Source organism: Uloborus diversus, chromosome 8 (assembly GCF_026930045.1).
Source record: "Uloborus diversus isolate 005 chromosome 8, Udiv.v.3.1, whole genome shotgun sequence".
NCBI lineage: Eukaryota > Metazoa > Arthropoda > Arachnida > Araneae > Uloboridae > Uloborus > Uloborus diversus.
The window spans coordinates 70,142,832-70,160,202 of NC_072738.1; the positions used below are offsets into that span (position 1 = coordinate 70,142,832).

At 32.9% G+C, this 17,371-nt stretch overlaps 1 protein-coding gene across 1 annotated transcript in view; it reads right to left on the minus strand.

The window, feature by feature from the left end:
* The window catches only part of LOC129227641 (F-box only protein 3-like), a 59,407-nt gene that overhangs the window by 15,158 nt on the left and 26,878 nt on the right, over positions 1-17,371 (minus strand). The window contains exons 3-6 of the mRNA XM_054862232.1: positions 8,158-8,312; positions 3,864-3,981; positions 3,704-3,785; positions 2,545-2,713 (exon numbers count right to left, since the gene is read on the minus strand). Of these exons, the coding sequence (XP_054718207.1) occupies positions 2,545-2,713; positions 3,704-3,785; positions 3,864-3,981; positions 8,158-8,312 (524 nt within the window). The remainder of the gene's footprint in view (positions 1-2,544; positions 2,714-3,703; positions 3,786-3,863; positions 3,982-8,157; positions 8,313-17,371) is intronic.

Below are 17,371 nucleotides of genomic sequence, written 5' to 3' on the forward strand. Positions count from 1 at the left end.
AGCTCCTTTAAAAAGGTTTGGTTTTTGTTTTGCATATACAATATGATTAACGTGCGGAATCATATGATTTACTTTTATTCTTCTGGGGTATCAGACGGGTGACATACCTGCCATTTTTGAAGGATAGGGTCTGGTGGGGGAAAGTGGTCAATGGGGTAAAGTGGTCATACGTCAAATAAATGGCTATAGCTTGGAAATAAATGTTCGAATGAATGTGAAAATTTTATTTTAGAGTAAGGCAGTTAGAAACTACATTTTGAATACAAAAGTTTACAACTGGAAAAATTTTATTCGGTAGAAAAAAATATTTTGCGTGAACATGAAAAATTTTAAAATCTAAACACCTATTTTAACATCTTTGGGAAATTTTGTTTGTTAGAATTAGGAACAGATTGACTATACAGGAAGCTTCCTACATGTCTCAAGAACTCTTACTTATAAGCAGTTAGCTGAATCTATTTTAGATAATTTTTTAGAACAATTTAAGTAAGATGGGGTAAAGTGGTCATAATATTAGGCTTAACGATTATTGTTCTTCTAATGTCACTTAATCTTTAGGTATAAGGCAGATACAAATTAAATATTAATTTTACTTAATATGTATTGTTTTTACAGTAAACGGGGTTAAATATACGAGTATATGCGTATATATACGCATATATACTCGTGTAGACATGTACATAGATGTATTCACATAAATGCGCCAATAAATACGTATATGGGTATCTGCAAGTATTTTTTATCTATACAGCTATACATTTTACTATACACGTATATACTCGCTTATACTCGTATATATCAGAACACTTATATACTCAGGTAAACACGTATATACGCGTACGAACTCGAGTAGACACTTACATACAAACATATGATATAAAAGTATACAGGGTGAGTTTACATTCTTGAGCAAATTATTAAAAGGTGTTTGACGAGAGGATAAGAAGGAAGAATCAATAAGGAACATATGGTCACAAACACAATGCTGACGCGCTACATGCACGCAAAATGAGAAATTGATGGATGCAAAAAAAGTCACAAATTTATATATATATATATATATATATATATATATATATATATATATATATATATATTACACAAATACAATTTTACTCAACATTTTAGGACTTAAGAAAGTTTTAAAGTGATTTATGAAATTTGCGGCCTTTAGCTGTAATACATGCGTCGCATTCACAGATCCCTCTCTGTTGCAATAACGAAACGTTTGAAAAACTTTCATCAGCCGCTGCGCCTTTGTTGCGATGCGTGTATTAGAGCTACTACAGACCCTAACTTTCAACAACTGCTCTAAATATTTCTTAAAAACTAAAATGTTATGTAAAATCATCTTTGTGCAACAAATTTGTGCCCTGCTTTGCATCCATCAGTTTCTGGCTTCGTGTGCATGTAGCGCGTCAGTGATTATAACTTCCTTATGATTCTTTGCTTCTTTTCCTCCCCTCTCACACCCCTTTGATTTTTGCCCACGAGCTTAGATTCACTCTGTAAGCCGACATGTATATAAGCGTGTATTCTCGTGTATACATTCATGTACTGTTGTATACACGTAAATGTACGTATACATGTCTATACAGGTAAATAATCGTGTTTACACGTATACATGCGTATATACTAGTGCTTCCATATTATATATACATGAGTAGACAGGTACAAAGACGCACTGGATGTATCCACGAATTAACTCGCGTATACTCGTATATGTATGTATGTACACTTATATATGCTTATATACGTCTACTATACACATATATACTCAAGTATGCACGTATTTTCTCGAGATACAAGTGCATACGCGTATATGATGTTCGTTCATACGCGTATATACTCTTATATACACGTGACACGTACATATACGTGACACGTATATACATGTGACACGTATGTACTCATGTAGACACGTATACTCTCCTGTAGGTAATCACGTATACATGCTTATATACTCGTATATACACGCGTATACTTGAGTAGGCACGTGCATGCATGTATCTGATGTATACATGTATCTACTCCTATAGGAACGTGTTTACTCGTGTATCACACGACACGTATATATTCGTGTGTACACGCATGTACTCGTGAATATACTTGTAACTATAAAAAAAACTGAAATATACAAGTATTTGGGTTCTTTATAATGGTTTTGTATCTATTTTTAACTATGACCACTTTACCCAATGCTATGACCACTTTCCCCCACCCCATGGGGTAAAGTGGTCATAAAAACATAGGGAAAAGAAAGCTCTATAAAACTACTAAAATCAATATTTTTTTCCCTAAAACTCAATGTACCGTGTTCTCTAATAATGCAATGTAAAATAACAATAAAAAAAGTTGAAGTGTTTAAAGAATTTGTTGCATTTATTATCCACCTAAGTTGAAAAAATACGATTTTATGACCACTTTACCCCACCAGACCCTACATAAACATCACATTTCATTTCTAAAAACAGACTTTCGAATAAAAAACAGGGGAGTGGAAAATAATAGATCTTAACATTGAAAGAAAGAAGAAGCAATTACCTGAGATAAAAGCATCTGTCCACCTCCTTCCATGCATGGGCTCACTCTGAACAGGGTAGAATATTGAGTTGGGTTCGTATCCATCCTCGTCAGTCACTGCAAGGAACTGAGTCAGGCCAGAATGGAGACACAAAGTCAAAGGGATACAGCCTTTCAGTCCTTCACGTTCCTAGAAACAAAATGTAAGATTTCAGATTACCTGTTCCAAAAGGTTAGTGCTGTTATGACAGCTAAAATATGATACAACTTATGTGCGACAGCACTAAGAGCAAAAAACTTGTGAATAGTATAAATACATAGCATTAGTAGTGTTATCTTAATTTCCAGGTTTATAATAACTTTCAATAGGATTTCCTTTCAAATTGTGAATTTTATATTGTTCCAAAAGCAAAATAATGCACAAATGAATCAATGTCTATTTTGTAAACTAAGTTTTCTGGAAAAAAACTTAGCAACATAATTAATAGAAAAATTAATATTTTGAAATAGCTTTGTAAAGTTCTAGTGAATCAACTAATTTTAGAGCTGAATATCAATTGAAAAACATTTTCACACATTTAAGACAGCTACATTGTTATTATTTGGCAGTTGACCTCTGAATTGATAACTGGCAGCATGAGCGACTTTGAGTTGGTATTATGCAGTTATGCATAATACCATTATTAGCATTTACATCACTTTTGGCACTGAAGAGAGTTATTTTTTTATTTATTTTATTTATTTATTTATTTATTTATTTAATTTTTTTTTGGCATATTTCACTACCTAATTCTTAAGCAAAATATAGTTAAATTTTGTAATAAAATTCTGAAAAATCAGCTAATTGGTTCAATAAGTTTTTTTTACTTTTAAAACAAATAATAAACTCTACAGATATCTGTACAATTTTAAATTAATAATAAATTGAAACGCAGATTTAAATGAAAGATGTTTCCAAAGTAGCAATTCTAAATGGCTAAACTGTCCTTTAAATCAAGAATAGAATCCGGGAAGAATAATGCAAAAAAATGATGCAACTTGGAAAAAAATAATAATAAATAAAATTTAAAAAAAAAGTTTGAAATGCATATTCAAAAATTGGCAGAAAATTTTCTACATAAGATTTTTAATAACACAAAAGTGCAAATTTAATAGAAATTTACACAATTAAAAATCTTACCCTAAATCCCACCAAAATGGTATCAAGATCCAGCAGAGATTCACTACGATAATGACCAGGAAAACTCATGCTGCCCATGATCCTGAAATAAAACTAATTTCAGCCACAAATGCAAAAACTTGCTCACTGCTGTATATAATATCAATCATTATTTGAATACCCAGGTGACGTTAGTCTTTGGCCGTTGTGAATGCGATAAGAGCACCTCATGTCTGCCGGTAACTTGCCGAGGCCAAGGCTATCTTCCACAAGATCCAGTTCCTCTTCGGATACACCTTCTAAAATTAGTACAGAATGGTTCAATTTTTGCAAATGTCAATTTATTGTAAACAGATTAAAAAGCAATAAAAGATCCACTCTTAACAGATATAAAGATACAACATAGTAAAAGCGAATTTATTCAGCATTTAAGTAACCGAAATTTTGGCCAAAAGTTTTCACTTTCAAAAAAGAACAATGACAAAAAAATTTCTAACTGCGATAGATACACAGAACATAGTTAGAACTTAGATAGTTTCTTCTCCCTTTATATGGTTATTGCTTCAAAAAGAAAGAATCAGATTTAATTCAGAAAAAATCGGAAATTTAGCACACCAGCAAGAGTCCGCAGCAAGGGTACAGTGCAACTCCTCAATTGAAGGCAATGGTTGGGTATTGCGCAGTAAGTTACCTCTGCCAGTTTCAATAAGATAATACCTGCCTTCAGCTAGCTTAATGTCTGTTCCAGACTGATGAGTCTATAACGAAGATAAAACTGCAATCTTCGGGTGGCATAATTGGGCTGTTGTTACACTGCAAATAAAAACTTATTCTTGGAAAAAATGTGGGTGGGAAGTCCTTGAAAGATGCTATTTTGAGAATGCATTGCGAGTGTTCGTGAGATAATGATTTCAAACTTAATAATGACAATACAAGACAAATCTGCTGATTACTGGTTTGGGATTCATGACTAGTCATTTACCCTAGAAGCAGTGATGTAGTTAGAAAAAAACATCTGGGGAAACTCACTTTGGAGTTTGGGGGGACTCACCAAAAGAAAAGGTGGTTAGGAAAAAAATTACATTAGATTAGCACTATTTTAAAATAAAAAACAAATATTTTAGGGGATGCCTTCCCCCTTCTAATCTTCCCTTCCCCCAACTACAGTACTGTCTGCAAAATATAACAGAAAGAGGATACATAAGAAAATAGAGAGTTTTCTGCTGGATAGACTAAACATTCAGAATAAATCACACAAAATCCATGAAGATAAAAGTTAAAAAGAAAGCTGCAAAAGATATTAAGTTTATGCATACTATGAATGTTTACATGTAATCTGTTTGTCAATAGGTGAAACTCAACCCCAACAGATATTATTATCATTTCACGAGGAAAGTTATATGTCTCAATAAGAAAAACAAGGCTGTTTAAACAATGCCGAAGAATTTTGAGCATGTTTTGGTGAGTTATGCATTTTAAAGGTCTAAAATGCTTCCTGAATAGTTACAGTGAAATCCCGTTACAATGAACTCCAAGGGACTAATAAAAAATTTTTGCTGTAACAGAATCTCCTTAAAACTCTTTTTATTTTTATAAAAGTGTTAATTTTTCAAATCTACACTCTAATACAATTAAATGTGCAACATTTACCATTACTAACAATCTAAAATATAATGAAGCACAATATTTATTCTGAAAATAAAAGGAGGAAAATATTGAACACTAACATTTTATTCATTGGTCATCTTCACATGAAGTGTTATTTTCTTTTAAGAGAGACTTATTCCCAGAGGATATTATAAAAGATTCTATTTTATGAACGTCACTTTGCTGACCACGAGAAAAGTTGAAATCTTACTGACTTCTTTCCCAAATTCACAGTGTACCTTACGTTTGACACGCAGATATTGAATGCGAATAGCTAGACAATGGCTTTTGGTGTCTCACATCTGCTTACGGTTCAGCATTTCCACCTTGAATAGCTTTGTTTTGAAAGTACAAATGGAGTTTTCACGTTACGACTTGTGAAAGTCCTTTTTAATTTCTGAAATCAGCAACAAGTAAAAATTATTCAAATTGACAATAAGAAAAAACATTTCATTGTAACGAATTTTTGAAAAAAATGTTTCGTTAAGATGAGAATTTTGATACATAATCTTAATAGGTTTGAAAATGGGACTGAATGTTTTGTTTATTGTAACAGATATTTCATTGTATCGGTATTTGTTGTAACAGAATTTCACTGTACAAAACAGTCAAAACTTGACACTTTGAAAGAAATTTTTTCTCTGCATTTTACATAAAAATTCTTATGTATTTTCCACGGTTGTCTTTTCGAAACTCTTGATAAATAAAATTTTCGCACAAAAGCACAACTTTTGACTGCTGTTTTTCCTCGGCAACTTTTGTAATGGTTGGGAGAACTACAAGCAGATTAGGAGACATCTGCTCGTAGTTTTTCTTTCCTTTTCCTGGAAAATATAATAGGAGATTGTGGTGAGATAATAGGGGGACGTAGTCTTTTTTATTTCAGACATTCCCCCCAAAGTTAGGGTCTTTGTACTTTTCTTTGAAACAAGGAGAATTTTTTGTAACTCAAGTAAAAACAGGAAAATGTGTTCCTTATCATTCCACATTTTTTTACTAGGGCTGCGGAGTCTGAAGGAAAATGGTTGACTCCGACTCCTGGATTTTGAAACATCCGACTGTGGCTTTTTTTATTAATTTATTTTATCAATTTCCCCCTCGTGGGATAGGGGAAAACCTCTAAACAGAGTTTGATTATTAAATGCATGAAATTTTCACCTTGTGTTTTATTGTAAACTGAAGATGCATACAACGTTATAAATTATACTTGAAAATCAAATTTTCCAATAGTTATGATTTTAAAAGTGAGATTTCTTAAAAATCTAATTTTTAAAAAAATTGAAAACGATTAATTTGTTCCTCTAAAATATTTAACAAATATATAAATGTTGATCAAATCATGTGCTTTCGATTTTTGAAAACTAACTTGAGAGAAAAAAGCTTTTGAAAAGTCAAAAAAACTTTATTGAGAGGGGGAGATCCACCCCAGGTGACAACCGAAGTTAATTCCAAAGTTTATCAAAAAAATATAAATACTTTAATTTTGAAAACATTCTCCACTAAATCTTATAAATTATATTTCATGTATAAAATTTAAACGTAAATAGTGCAGTATTGAGAGAGGCTGAGTACATGTGTGTCTGAAGCAAAGTTTTACACAAAATGTGGTGATATACAGCTTTGTACAAATAGCTCTTACTCTATATTTCTTCTCGGCTTAGTTTTTAACTTTAATTTTACTGGCTGCTTTAGAATTAACCTTAATAAGAAGATTTTAAGATTAACTATATGTATTAAGTGTTGTAACCAAGAAATCATATACTTAGTTTATTTCATATGTTTTAGAGAGAACCAAGCTTATAGATAAAGTCTTTAGATTTAAAAAAGAGATGTATTTTACCAGATCTTTTGTATGTGTGCTTTTGCAACAACACTTATTTGAATTTACTGCACACCCCCAGAAGTTTCTTCCTGAGCTACGGGTAAAAAATTGCTCATAGAATACATTTATTTTACTATATTATAACTGAGATTGAAGTAAAAAATATATTATTATTTTTATTTGAAAGTGATTTCTGCAAATGTCAGGCAATAAAACCGTTTGCTGACAGCTGCTATTAGTTAAAGAAAATAAAAAAGAAACAAGCAAACTAGCGGGTTGAAGGAAGGACTTATTACAGAAAGTTCGATAGATAGAGAAGCCAGCTAGTTGCCAATGGCAGTTATTTTCTTCTTAGTAGGTCTTTATGCATAAATCGAACTAATTTGTAGTCTTTTTTTTTTTAAATAAATGTAAGGAGAATAAGTGAAAATTAGAGATAAAAAAGAAGCCCAGAGTCGGAATGTTTTCCAACGACTCCGACTCCTTAACCCCAAAATCAGTCCGACTCCGATTCCACAGCCCTAGTTTTTACTGCCTACAAAACGGTTAATGAAATTCCGAAATTGAATGGGCTTCAAGCCTATTCAAGCCCCGTACAAATTAGAACTTTGAAGTCTGTAGATGCAAGAAGAAAGTCAAAACTGGTATTAGTTTCAAAATAACTTGTTAATCGTTATGCAAAGTGGTACCATAGCAGACAATCATATGTGTGTAGTACTTTATTCATCAAAGGTGAGAGGGGGAAAAACCAGCACTTGTTTCGACATTTCATATTAAACCTTTGCATAATGTTTACTGCTATATCAAGAGAAAGATTCCTGTTTCCTAAACACTACTTATTATTTAATCATTTTGCCCTCCCCCCCCCAAAAAAAAAGAAGTTTTAAAATACATAATTCAAAACATTAATAACAATAAAATTGTAATTAAATTATAGAAATAGACATGTAAATAAAACTTAAAATATTTAATTGAATGAAACAGTAAAATAAAATCATTAGCCAACCTTTAATTGTCATGTAAATTTGAGGGCAGTTTGCTTTAAAAAATGCAATAATTTTATCCCATGTATGTTTTATGGCAACATAGCAATTTATATAAGCCCCCATATCTCGATACCAGTGGATGAAGTGCTGCTCCCATGTTCTGCCAATGGGGCACCTAAAAATAACATTTAACATTTAAATATTTGTTACAACATTGGAGGAAAAAAAGGAATGTTGGATTGTCAGAATATTAATTATCAAGTTAGATTTTAAAAAGTCAACTAGATGTTTCTTTTAATACTTTATAAAAATAAGTAATTGCTATAATAAAGCATGATAAGCATCTTAAAATATAACTAGCATACAGTACATAGAATTTAGTAACCAAAAATATGTCACACATTGAAGCAAAAATGTTATTAGTTAGTTCTGCAACATCAACTTTTCAGTTGTTCTTGAACAGAAAATTAAAACTTATTAAGAAATTATGTTAAAAGACAGGGATCGCGCTAAGGATTTCGAAATGTTCGCCAGTAAATTAGCCAAACTTTTAAAGTGTTAGCCAAATTTCAAAAGTCTTAGTCAAAGATTAACTTTTACTCATTTTAATGTATTTTTGTGTGCAGAAATATTTAATCAGAGAGTGAAGTATAACTTAATTTTTGACAATTTTTGAGGATAAGGACAATGGTATATCCAGGAATTTTTGTCCGTTTTCAAACATTTTTGTGAGAAAAAAACATGCAAATTAGTAGTTTTTCCACAAATCATATGTAATTTTTCAAAGGAAAAATGGCTAAAAACAACTTAAAGTGATATTTATCATTCTTAAAAATATAGGAGAGTAGAAATAAAAGCTTTTAATAATGTAAAGACTGCATTCCTAACAAACTCCGATGTTTCCAAACACCGAACACTATGAAACAAACGCGCCATTCAACAAGGCATCCGCCAAAAATTTCTAATCCGGTAGCCACGCTGCGCACTTGATATCCAATCAGCGAGAGGCTCAAGTACAGTGGCGAGAGGCAAACGTAATCCTTCCACCGATCCGATGGACGGTAACGCTCCGATCCGATCCGATACTAACGCGCGCGTGCGCCGTGCGCGCCTCATTCTGCTCGGAGTGGTCTGACCAGGAAACATCACGATCAAGGAAATTCAAAAAAATTCCAAATTGGTGGCATTCGAAAGAGCATTGGAAAACATGTTTATGGCACTGAAACTACGTGCCCTCGTGGAAACGTTATCAAAATATGATGTCTTAAAAATTGCCGAAATTTTTAGTAAAGTCGCCAAATTTAGCGAGTTTTGTTCAGAAATGGAAGGTACGGCGCGAATTCAACATCTGCATCTGACAAGACATTTCACTTTCATATTTGGTCACCACCAAAGCGCGTGAGAAATATCGCATTAATTCTTTTGACTACCATGGCGCGGGGTGTCGTGGCACAGATTGCGGCATTGAAATTTTTAGGGGCTTGTGTTCCGGGATATTAACGTGCAACTGTATAGGGGAAAACGCCACAGCCCGAAATATTTGTTTTATTTTATTGTAAAAACAATGGAATTTTTTGTTATTCTTAAGACTGTCTGTTAAAAAACTGATGTTTAAAACTTTTATGCTTCTGCGGGTGAAATATTTCCACTGAAAGAGTTTATTCGATGATGAAACTGTTTTGAAAAAAATATGATAACCGTAGAGAAACGGTAAACACACTTTAAAGTCTTTTTTTTTTTTTTTGAAAAGTCGTAAATCTGAAGTCTTCAACAGTATCTAAATACGAAGAAAACGACATTTTTAAAGATTTCAAACCATGTTCTCAAATTAAAAAAAAACGATTTCTGTCAGTTATTTCCAGTGTGTTTTTCGTTATGTGTATCGTTTTCAAGTTATGTGTAAACCCTCTAACAAGTCAAATAAAAAAAAAAAACTGTATTGATTTTTATTTTGCTCGTATTTGAATTCCCTTTTAACGTTAATCCCCTTTTCTCGACCGGTCGCGGCTCTGACGTCACGGTCATCAACTGAATTGAAGGAGTTTATAAACAAACGCGCGGTCGTTCCGGTCGATTTCGCTTATTTGCGCAATGGAGTTTACATTTTGAAAGTCAGTGTTAAGTACTGTGAAACTGAAAGTTCGCTTTTAAAATTCAGGAATAATAATATCCTATTGTTGTTTTCGTGCTAGTCTAAAGAAAAGGCATGTAAAAATTCAATCGGATGAATTTTAAGTATTCTGTGGCTTTCTCTGAATGTTTCTGAGAAGAAGACTTAGTTTAATCGTCAATTTATAATCAGGGAAGCTTTGGAAGAAAAAAAAAAAACAAGGCTGCAAGAGCAGCTTATTCATTAGCTCTTATTTGAATTTGATTGATATTTAGCTCTCATTACTAATTTTGTTGAGTATGCATTATAGCCGTAAGAATCAAAGAAGGTTTTTTCAAAAAGCGTTTTGTTTCGGTCTTTATTTTGTTTTCAACGGAGCATCGTTTTTTTTTTTTTTTAATATAAAATTAGTCAATACTACGCTACTGCATCAAACGAGCTTTATTATGGAACTATCGATAACAAAATGGGCAGCAAAAGAGAGTGCTAGTATACTTTAAAATCTAACATACTCTGTTGCTGACCTTTTTTGTTCTATATGCTTCCCTTTTTTGGATTGTGACAGGTAAGTAAGAATAGTTATTGTCCAATGTTATTTCAATTATGGTGTTTTGATGTTCGTTCTATCTCATTTGCTTGCACAATGTAATAATCATGATACATTGATAATATTGTTTCGGTAAAAAGCTCAATTAACAAACAAAATTACTTGATTTTTCTCGCATGTTTTGCTGTTTCAAGTTGATAGGATTTCATTGAAATCAAAAATAACAAATTCAAGTACACAATAACTTCAACCAGAATCTTGATAAGATTTAAAACTGTCTGTGATTCAAATTATCTCTTAAAAAATTTCTGCAAAAAAAAAACGCTGTATTTCTCCCGAGTCTCGAGTGCCATATTATGACGACAGCAAAAATGTCCATAGTCGAGTTCCACAATGATACCAGCATATTTTTTCAGTTATTCTTGTTGCTTTTTCAACATTGGGAGTACCTCAAAATTTGTGAACAATCGCCGACCATAGGCCATTTCAGGAAATGTTATAAGTTTTAGAGGAAGCGGGACACCCATCGACCAAATGGACAAGGGCCTTCTTGGCTCTCTGTGGCCCAGAGCTCGCCAAAATATGTATCTAATCATACATAATTGTTTGAAAAAATATAAGAACAGGGATCGACCCAGACCTGAATTGGGTCCACTTTGTGGATACTTCACAAAATTTCATTGTAAATGCAGCTCATTCACAAAAATTTGCATCATGAAATAAAAGTCAAGATTCAGAGTCTCCCCTCACCATGGGACACTACAGATTGAAAAAGTGGTGACCCGCAATAAAGACTTTTTGTGATTCTATAGCTTGGACATTAACAATTTCCTTCGTACACCTAATTAAAAGGTTGCACATGCATCATTTTGCCACGTTCATAGCTATCAAATTGAAATATAACCTGGTAATTCAAAATGATTCACTTTTCAAAAATAATGAAAATTCACAAAAATATTTAGCTTTTTCACAAAATGGGGTCCCAAAAAATAAAAACTGGATGGATCCCTGAAAAACTTTCTACAAATTTAGTTAGGTATCAAAATTATTGTCCAAGTAATCTCATTAAGCGGAAACTACCATATGGGTACAGAGTAGAAACTCGAAAATTCAAGGTAATTGGGGGCTCGTATCGATGAAAACTCGGATTATTCTGAAAATTCTTCCAGATTAAATTTGCACCCTTTTTAGAGAATGTATGGAAGAGCCTCTTTTCTTTGTGCAAAGGAAAGGAAGTATTGTCTTCATGAAAAATTATCACAGATATTTCAGCATAAATTTTGCTTTAATTACCTCTAAACAACTTTTTTTTTTCTCACGAGGTCTGTACGTATTTATTTTTAGATTTTAATAAAAATCAATTTTTCGGAACTAAACTGTATAACTGATAATATAAATTAAACACCTCAAATGAAGTGGAACTTCTAACTTTCGAGACTCCATTGTATATATGTATGCAAACATGTGTCTGGTTTTATGATTAGTAAATGACAAAAGTACTATTGAAAAATTTAACTAATAAAATGGTTTTTGAAAATTCAAAGCGTTTCTTATTGTTATGCCATACATTAACATATACAGTATGACTCTACAACAACTATCTGAATCGCTTTCAGAATTTGAGCAAAAAATAAAGGCACTCGCTGCAATTTGGAAAATTATTATTATGTCGGCGCATGCTATTATCCTTCTCTCTGTAGCAGCACTTGTTAGTACACTTAGCATGAAAAGCGTTAGCTTTTCTACTAGACCAATTGATAGCTCTTTCTCTTTAAAAATAGTTTTTCTGAATTTCAACATTCATACAGTAAATACCATCGCCTCTACTTAATCGCATAACGGATAAACGAATACCCCGCTTATAAATAAAATATCCCGCAACCGAATATTTACCATGCTGTAGATGCAATGTTAAAAATCCCCACTTATTCAAATATATGGTGGAACTAACAATATTTGTGTAAATGGGGCCGACAGTAGATTAAAATGTACTATCGGAAAAATCTAATAATACGAATGGGGTCTGGTTGATTTGGGTAACTGTAGTTTTACCGTAATTTAGAAGTTTTTTGTTGTTCTGAATAAAGCATATTCTTGTATTAAACATTTTATTTAATGCATATTTCTAATTACCAGTAAAGTTTCAAAGAATCAAAATAGAGAAGATCTTTCAAAATGACTTGTTTTCAATTTAATATTGAAAAATGCAAAGGTGGTATAGTTTTACAGTAAAATTTGGTTTATTGTATCTTTCATTTTATGCACATTACACTAAAAAATATTTAAGGGTGCTTAGTGTTCAGTCTCCATCTAAGTGATTTAAATATGGCCAGGGGCAGACTGGCCCGCGGGCCAATGTTCCCTCAAGCCTAAAAACATTTTTTTTTTAAAAAAAGGTTTCTTTTAATCAATTTAAAAAAAAAACATTTAAGTGCAATTTCCTTTTTTTTTTTTTTTTTTTTCGCGTTCACGAACCGGTGTGACTTCCCTTTTCTGTTTCTTTTCTTTTAACTCGTAAACCTATGTACCATTGTTTTTTTTTCCTTTCTTTTTCTCATCTTTTTGTTGCATTTTCTTTTTTTTTTTTTTTGTTTACACCTTTTTTTTTGCGCCCTTTGGAGGCCAAGGTTGACGCCCTCTTGTGGGATCCAGTCCGCCCCTGAATATGGTTTTTGAAAATGTCCGAAGATGTAGGCAGGACTACAAAACTTTTGCTAGGGTAATTAAATTATGTGGTAGGTGGACCTTCCACACCCTGAACATTCCCATTACCTGAACCTTCGTGGTTCAGGTAATGGCAAAATGAAAAAAAAAATTTGACCATGAGAATAACTGGGCCAACTGTCAATATCTGAATTTTTTGCTAAATAAGTACTGTAGGATGCTGGCACATATTCAAGATACTTTCAATCCAGGGCTCGTCTCCTAACTTGCATCTATGGATATACAGTGAAAAAAGTTTAACATGATATATGGTTAACACGCAATGATATATTAGTCCGGACAAAGTATTGTGTAATTCAATTCAATTTTTTAAACAAAAAAAAGTTTAGTCCCTTCAGTTTCATGTTAATTTTTTTTTTTACCGTATCTAAAAATAATTTTTTCAAGTTAAAATTTTTTATAGTGAAGCACAGCAATTCTCAACCAGTGGTCCGGCAGACCGGTACTGGTTAGCAGGAAAAAATCATGACCAGTCCTCAAACACTTTTTCTTCATTCACGTTTTTTAAAAAAAAATCCTGTTAAGTTTCCTTTCTTTCTTTATTTATTCATTTATTTTTATTACTCTGCAACAATTTTTTAAAAAAACTTTGCTGTCAACACAATCTTTTACGAAGTTTTATCGTTCCCTGAGTTGGAAGTTTTTTTTTTTTCTAAAATAAATCCATAAATGAAGGAAAAACCACAGCCTCAAAAAAAAAGTGTCGCATGTTTTTAATATAGTCTGCAAATATAAGTTTTTTTATATATTTTTTAAAGAAATTTAAATGGTCTGCAAACTTTTTTCAACAGCTTTTGCCAGTCTGCGGGTCACAAAAGGTTGAGAAGTGCTAGTCTAAAACACTCAAATGCTTTTTATGTCACGGAACCGTGTAATGCAGTAAACCTTCATTTATCCAGACAACTGATGCCTTCACTCATTTTTCTTTGAGTTTGTACATCGACTTGAAAAAAATAAGACAAATACAGTTTAACCCCGATTTAACAATTGTCAAGGGACTGGAAAAAGATATTAAGTCAAGGATATCGTTAAATCGAAGAGCATAGACATTCAATGCAGTCAAACCCAGACCAGTGAAATGTATCATTAAATCAGGTATCGTTAAATCTAAGTTATACTGTAGATTTTTACCCTCTGACAAAAGCTCCGGCTTGCTCCCCCTAGATCTGGCAGTTCAAGTATTTCAGGTGTGTAGTCAAGAGGGCATGATGTTCTCCAACTCTTTAATTTCCCAAACCAGTGTTCATTGAACATACCACTGATTCATCTGTAAGCATTATCCCCCACCTTTTTTTCAGGACTACACCAATTAAATGCTGTAACAAAAATCAAAATATGATTTTTTGGAAATTTCATCAAAAGTTTTGTTTTGCAAATATTAATTTCTTCTTTGATGCGTTAAATGTGAATAGTAAGGTATATTGCTCAAAAAAATCAACTTTTTCTAAAAATGCTAGTCTGGTCTATTTTAATAAAAGCTAGAACAGGTAATGATACCCCTTTCCCCAATATGGTTGAACACGCAGTGCCCGATCAACCGAAAGTGATGCTCAAGCTCTGGTAAAAAGTGGTGTCCCCATCCATGAGAAAATCCGTATATTTTCAAAGAAGCTGTGGTTGTGTACTAGAAAAGCATTGGTGCATTCATACTAAATGGTAATCAAATTCAAAAAATGCCACTTTCATCCTACTTGTGCAATCTGCAATATATGTTGTACACGTATCCTGGTACAAATTGAGAACTCATTGTTTTTTGCTATCTTGTATACATAAGTTAACAAAAGCTTAACATGTAAAATTAGTGTTAAGTAATATTCAGCTGGCAGTCCACTTTTCTATCAGTACCTTTGTAGAGATGTTTAAAGATATATCCTTTTTTGTGTTTTTTGGCAAATTTAGAGAATATTCAGTAGAGATAACCATTTAAAATTAAAAAATGGAAATTAAAAGTACTATTCTGTAATACAGCTAGAACTATCATATTTTGTCAACATGGAATAAATGCAGCTGCTTTACTTTAAAGAAAGAACTTTTTCAGTTGAAGTTTTAAAACTGGAAGTATATTGTGATATTTGATGAAACTCTTGTTCAGAAAAAAAGAAACAGAATATCCTGTTAATATGTACAAGGAATAGAATTTAAAAAGAATTAGTGTTGACATATAAAATTTCCATTTAGCTTGAAGCAAATAAAACTGAATTTTGTTCATTAAAACCAACACACTGAAAATCAAAAGAATCTTAAATGCAGATCTAAAGTTGCAAATTTTAGGTTGACAAAAATATCAACTGTAACAGCATATTAGGGCCAACAATCATGCGTTAAATATGATAACGAAGCTTTCAATCATTGTTTCAAGCTAAATACAAAAATTTACCATTATTTCAACTTTAAATTCTACCCTGCATATGCATCATTCGAGCGTAAAAATTTAAATTTATTTTCTATCCCCACGTTTAAGGACCGCTGTACGAATGAATTTCTAACTTCAACATGCAATGTAAATGTGTTCCTCTAAAAGAACAGACAAAATAAAAGAGTTGATTCCGCCAAACATTCAGTGGATCAGGTTGTCAGTAGTTAAAAAAATTAAAATGATTTAGAATTTTCGACTAAAATGCACTTTTTCTATTTTGTTCTAATGCTCTCAATCTGCGCGGCAGCCAACAAAATGTAAATAAGAGTAGTTTCGCGGCCTATTTGTGCAAAAACAGTATTCGACCGGTCACGTGACGAATTCGCCCGGCGAAAAAGCGCGGTCGCTCTGGTCGCGACCGAAATGACCACGATCGGAGTTTGTAAACACGAGTGGGTTTCGTTCGGAGCCCCCGAAGAGAGTTTATAAACACTCCTGGTCTCCATCGGTCGCGACCGGTCTCGAGTTTAGAAACGCGCCCTTGATATCCAATCAGCGAGAGGCTCAAGTACAGTGGCGAGAGGCAAACGTAATCCTTCCACCGATCCGATGGACGGTAACGCTCCGATCCGATCCGATACTAACGCGCGCGTGCGCCGTGCGCGCCTCATTCTGCTCGGAGTGGTCTGACCAGGAAACATCACGATCAAGGAAATTCAAAAAAATTCCAAATTGGTGGCATTCGAAAGAGCATTGGAAAACATGTTTATGGCACTGAAACTACGTGCCCTCGTGGAAACGTTATCAAAATATGATGTCTTAAAAATTGCCGAAATTTTTAGTAAAGTCGCCAAATTTAGCGAGTTTTGTTCAGAAATGGAAGGTACGGCGCGAATTCAACATCTGCATCTGACAAGACATTTCACTTTCATATTTGGTCACCACCAAAGCGCGTGAGAAATATCGCATTAATTCTTTTGACTACCATGGCGCGGGGTGTCGTGGCACAGATTGCGGCATTGAAATTTTTAGGGGCTTGTGTTCCGGGATATTAACGTGCAACTGTATAGGGGAAAACGCCACAGCCCGAAATATTTGTTTTATTTTATTGTAAAAACAATGGAATTTTTTGTTATTCTTAAGACTGTCTGTTAAAAAACTGATGTTTAAAACTTTTATGCTTCTGCGGGTGAAATATTTCCACTGAAAGAGTTTATTCGATGATGAAACTGTTTTGAAAAAAATATGATAACCGTAGAGAAACGGTAAACACACTTTAAAGTCTTTTTTTTTTTTTTTTGAAAAGTCGTAAATCTGAAGTCTTCAACAGTATCTAAATACGAAGAAAACGACATTTTTAAAGATTTCAAACCATGTTCTCAAATTTAAAAAAAAACGATTTCTGTCAGTTATTTCCAGTGTGTTTTTCGTTATGTGTATCGTTTTCAAGTTATGTGTAAACCCTCTAACAAGTCAAATAAAAAAAAAAAACTGTAT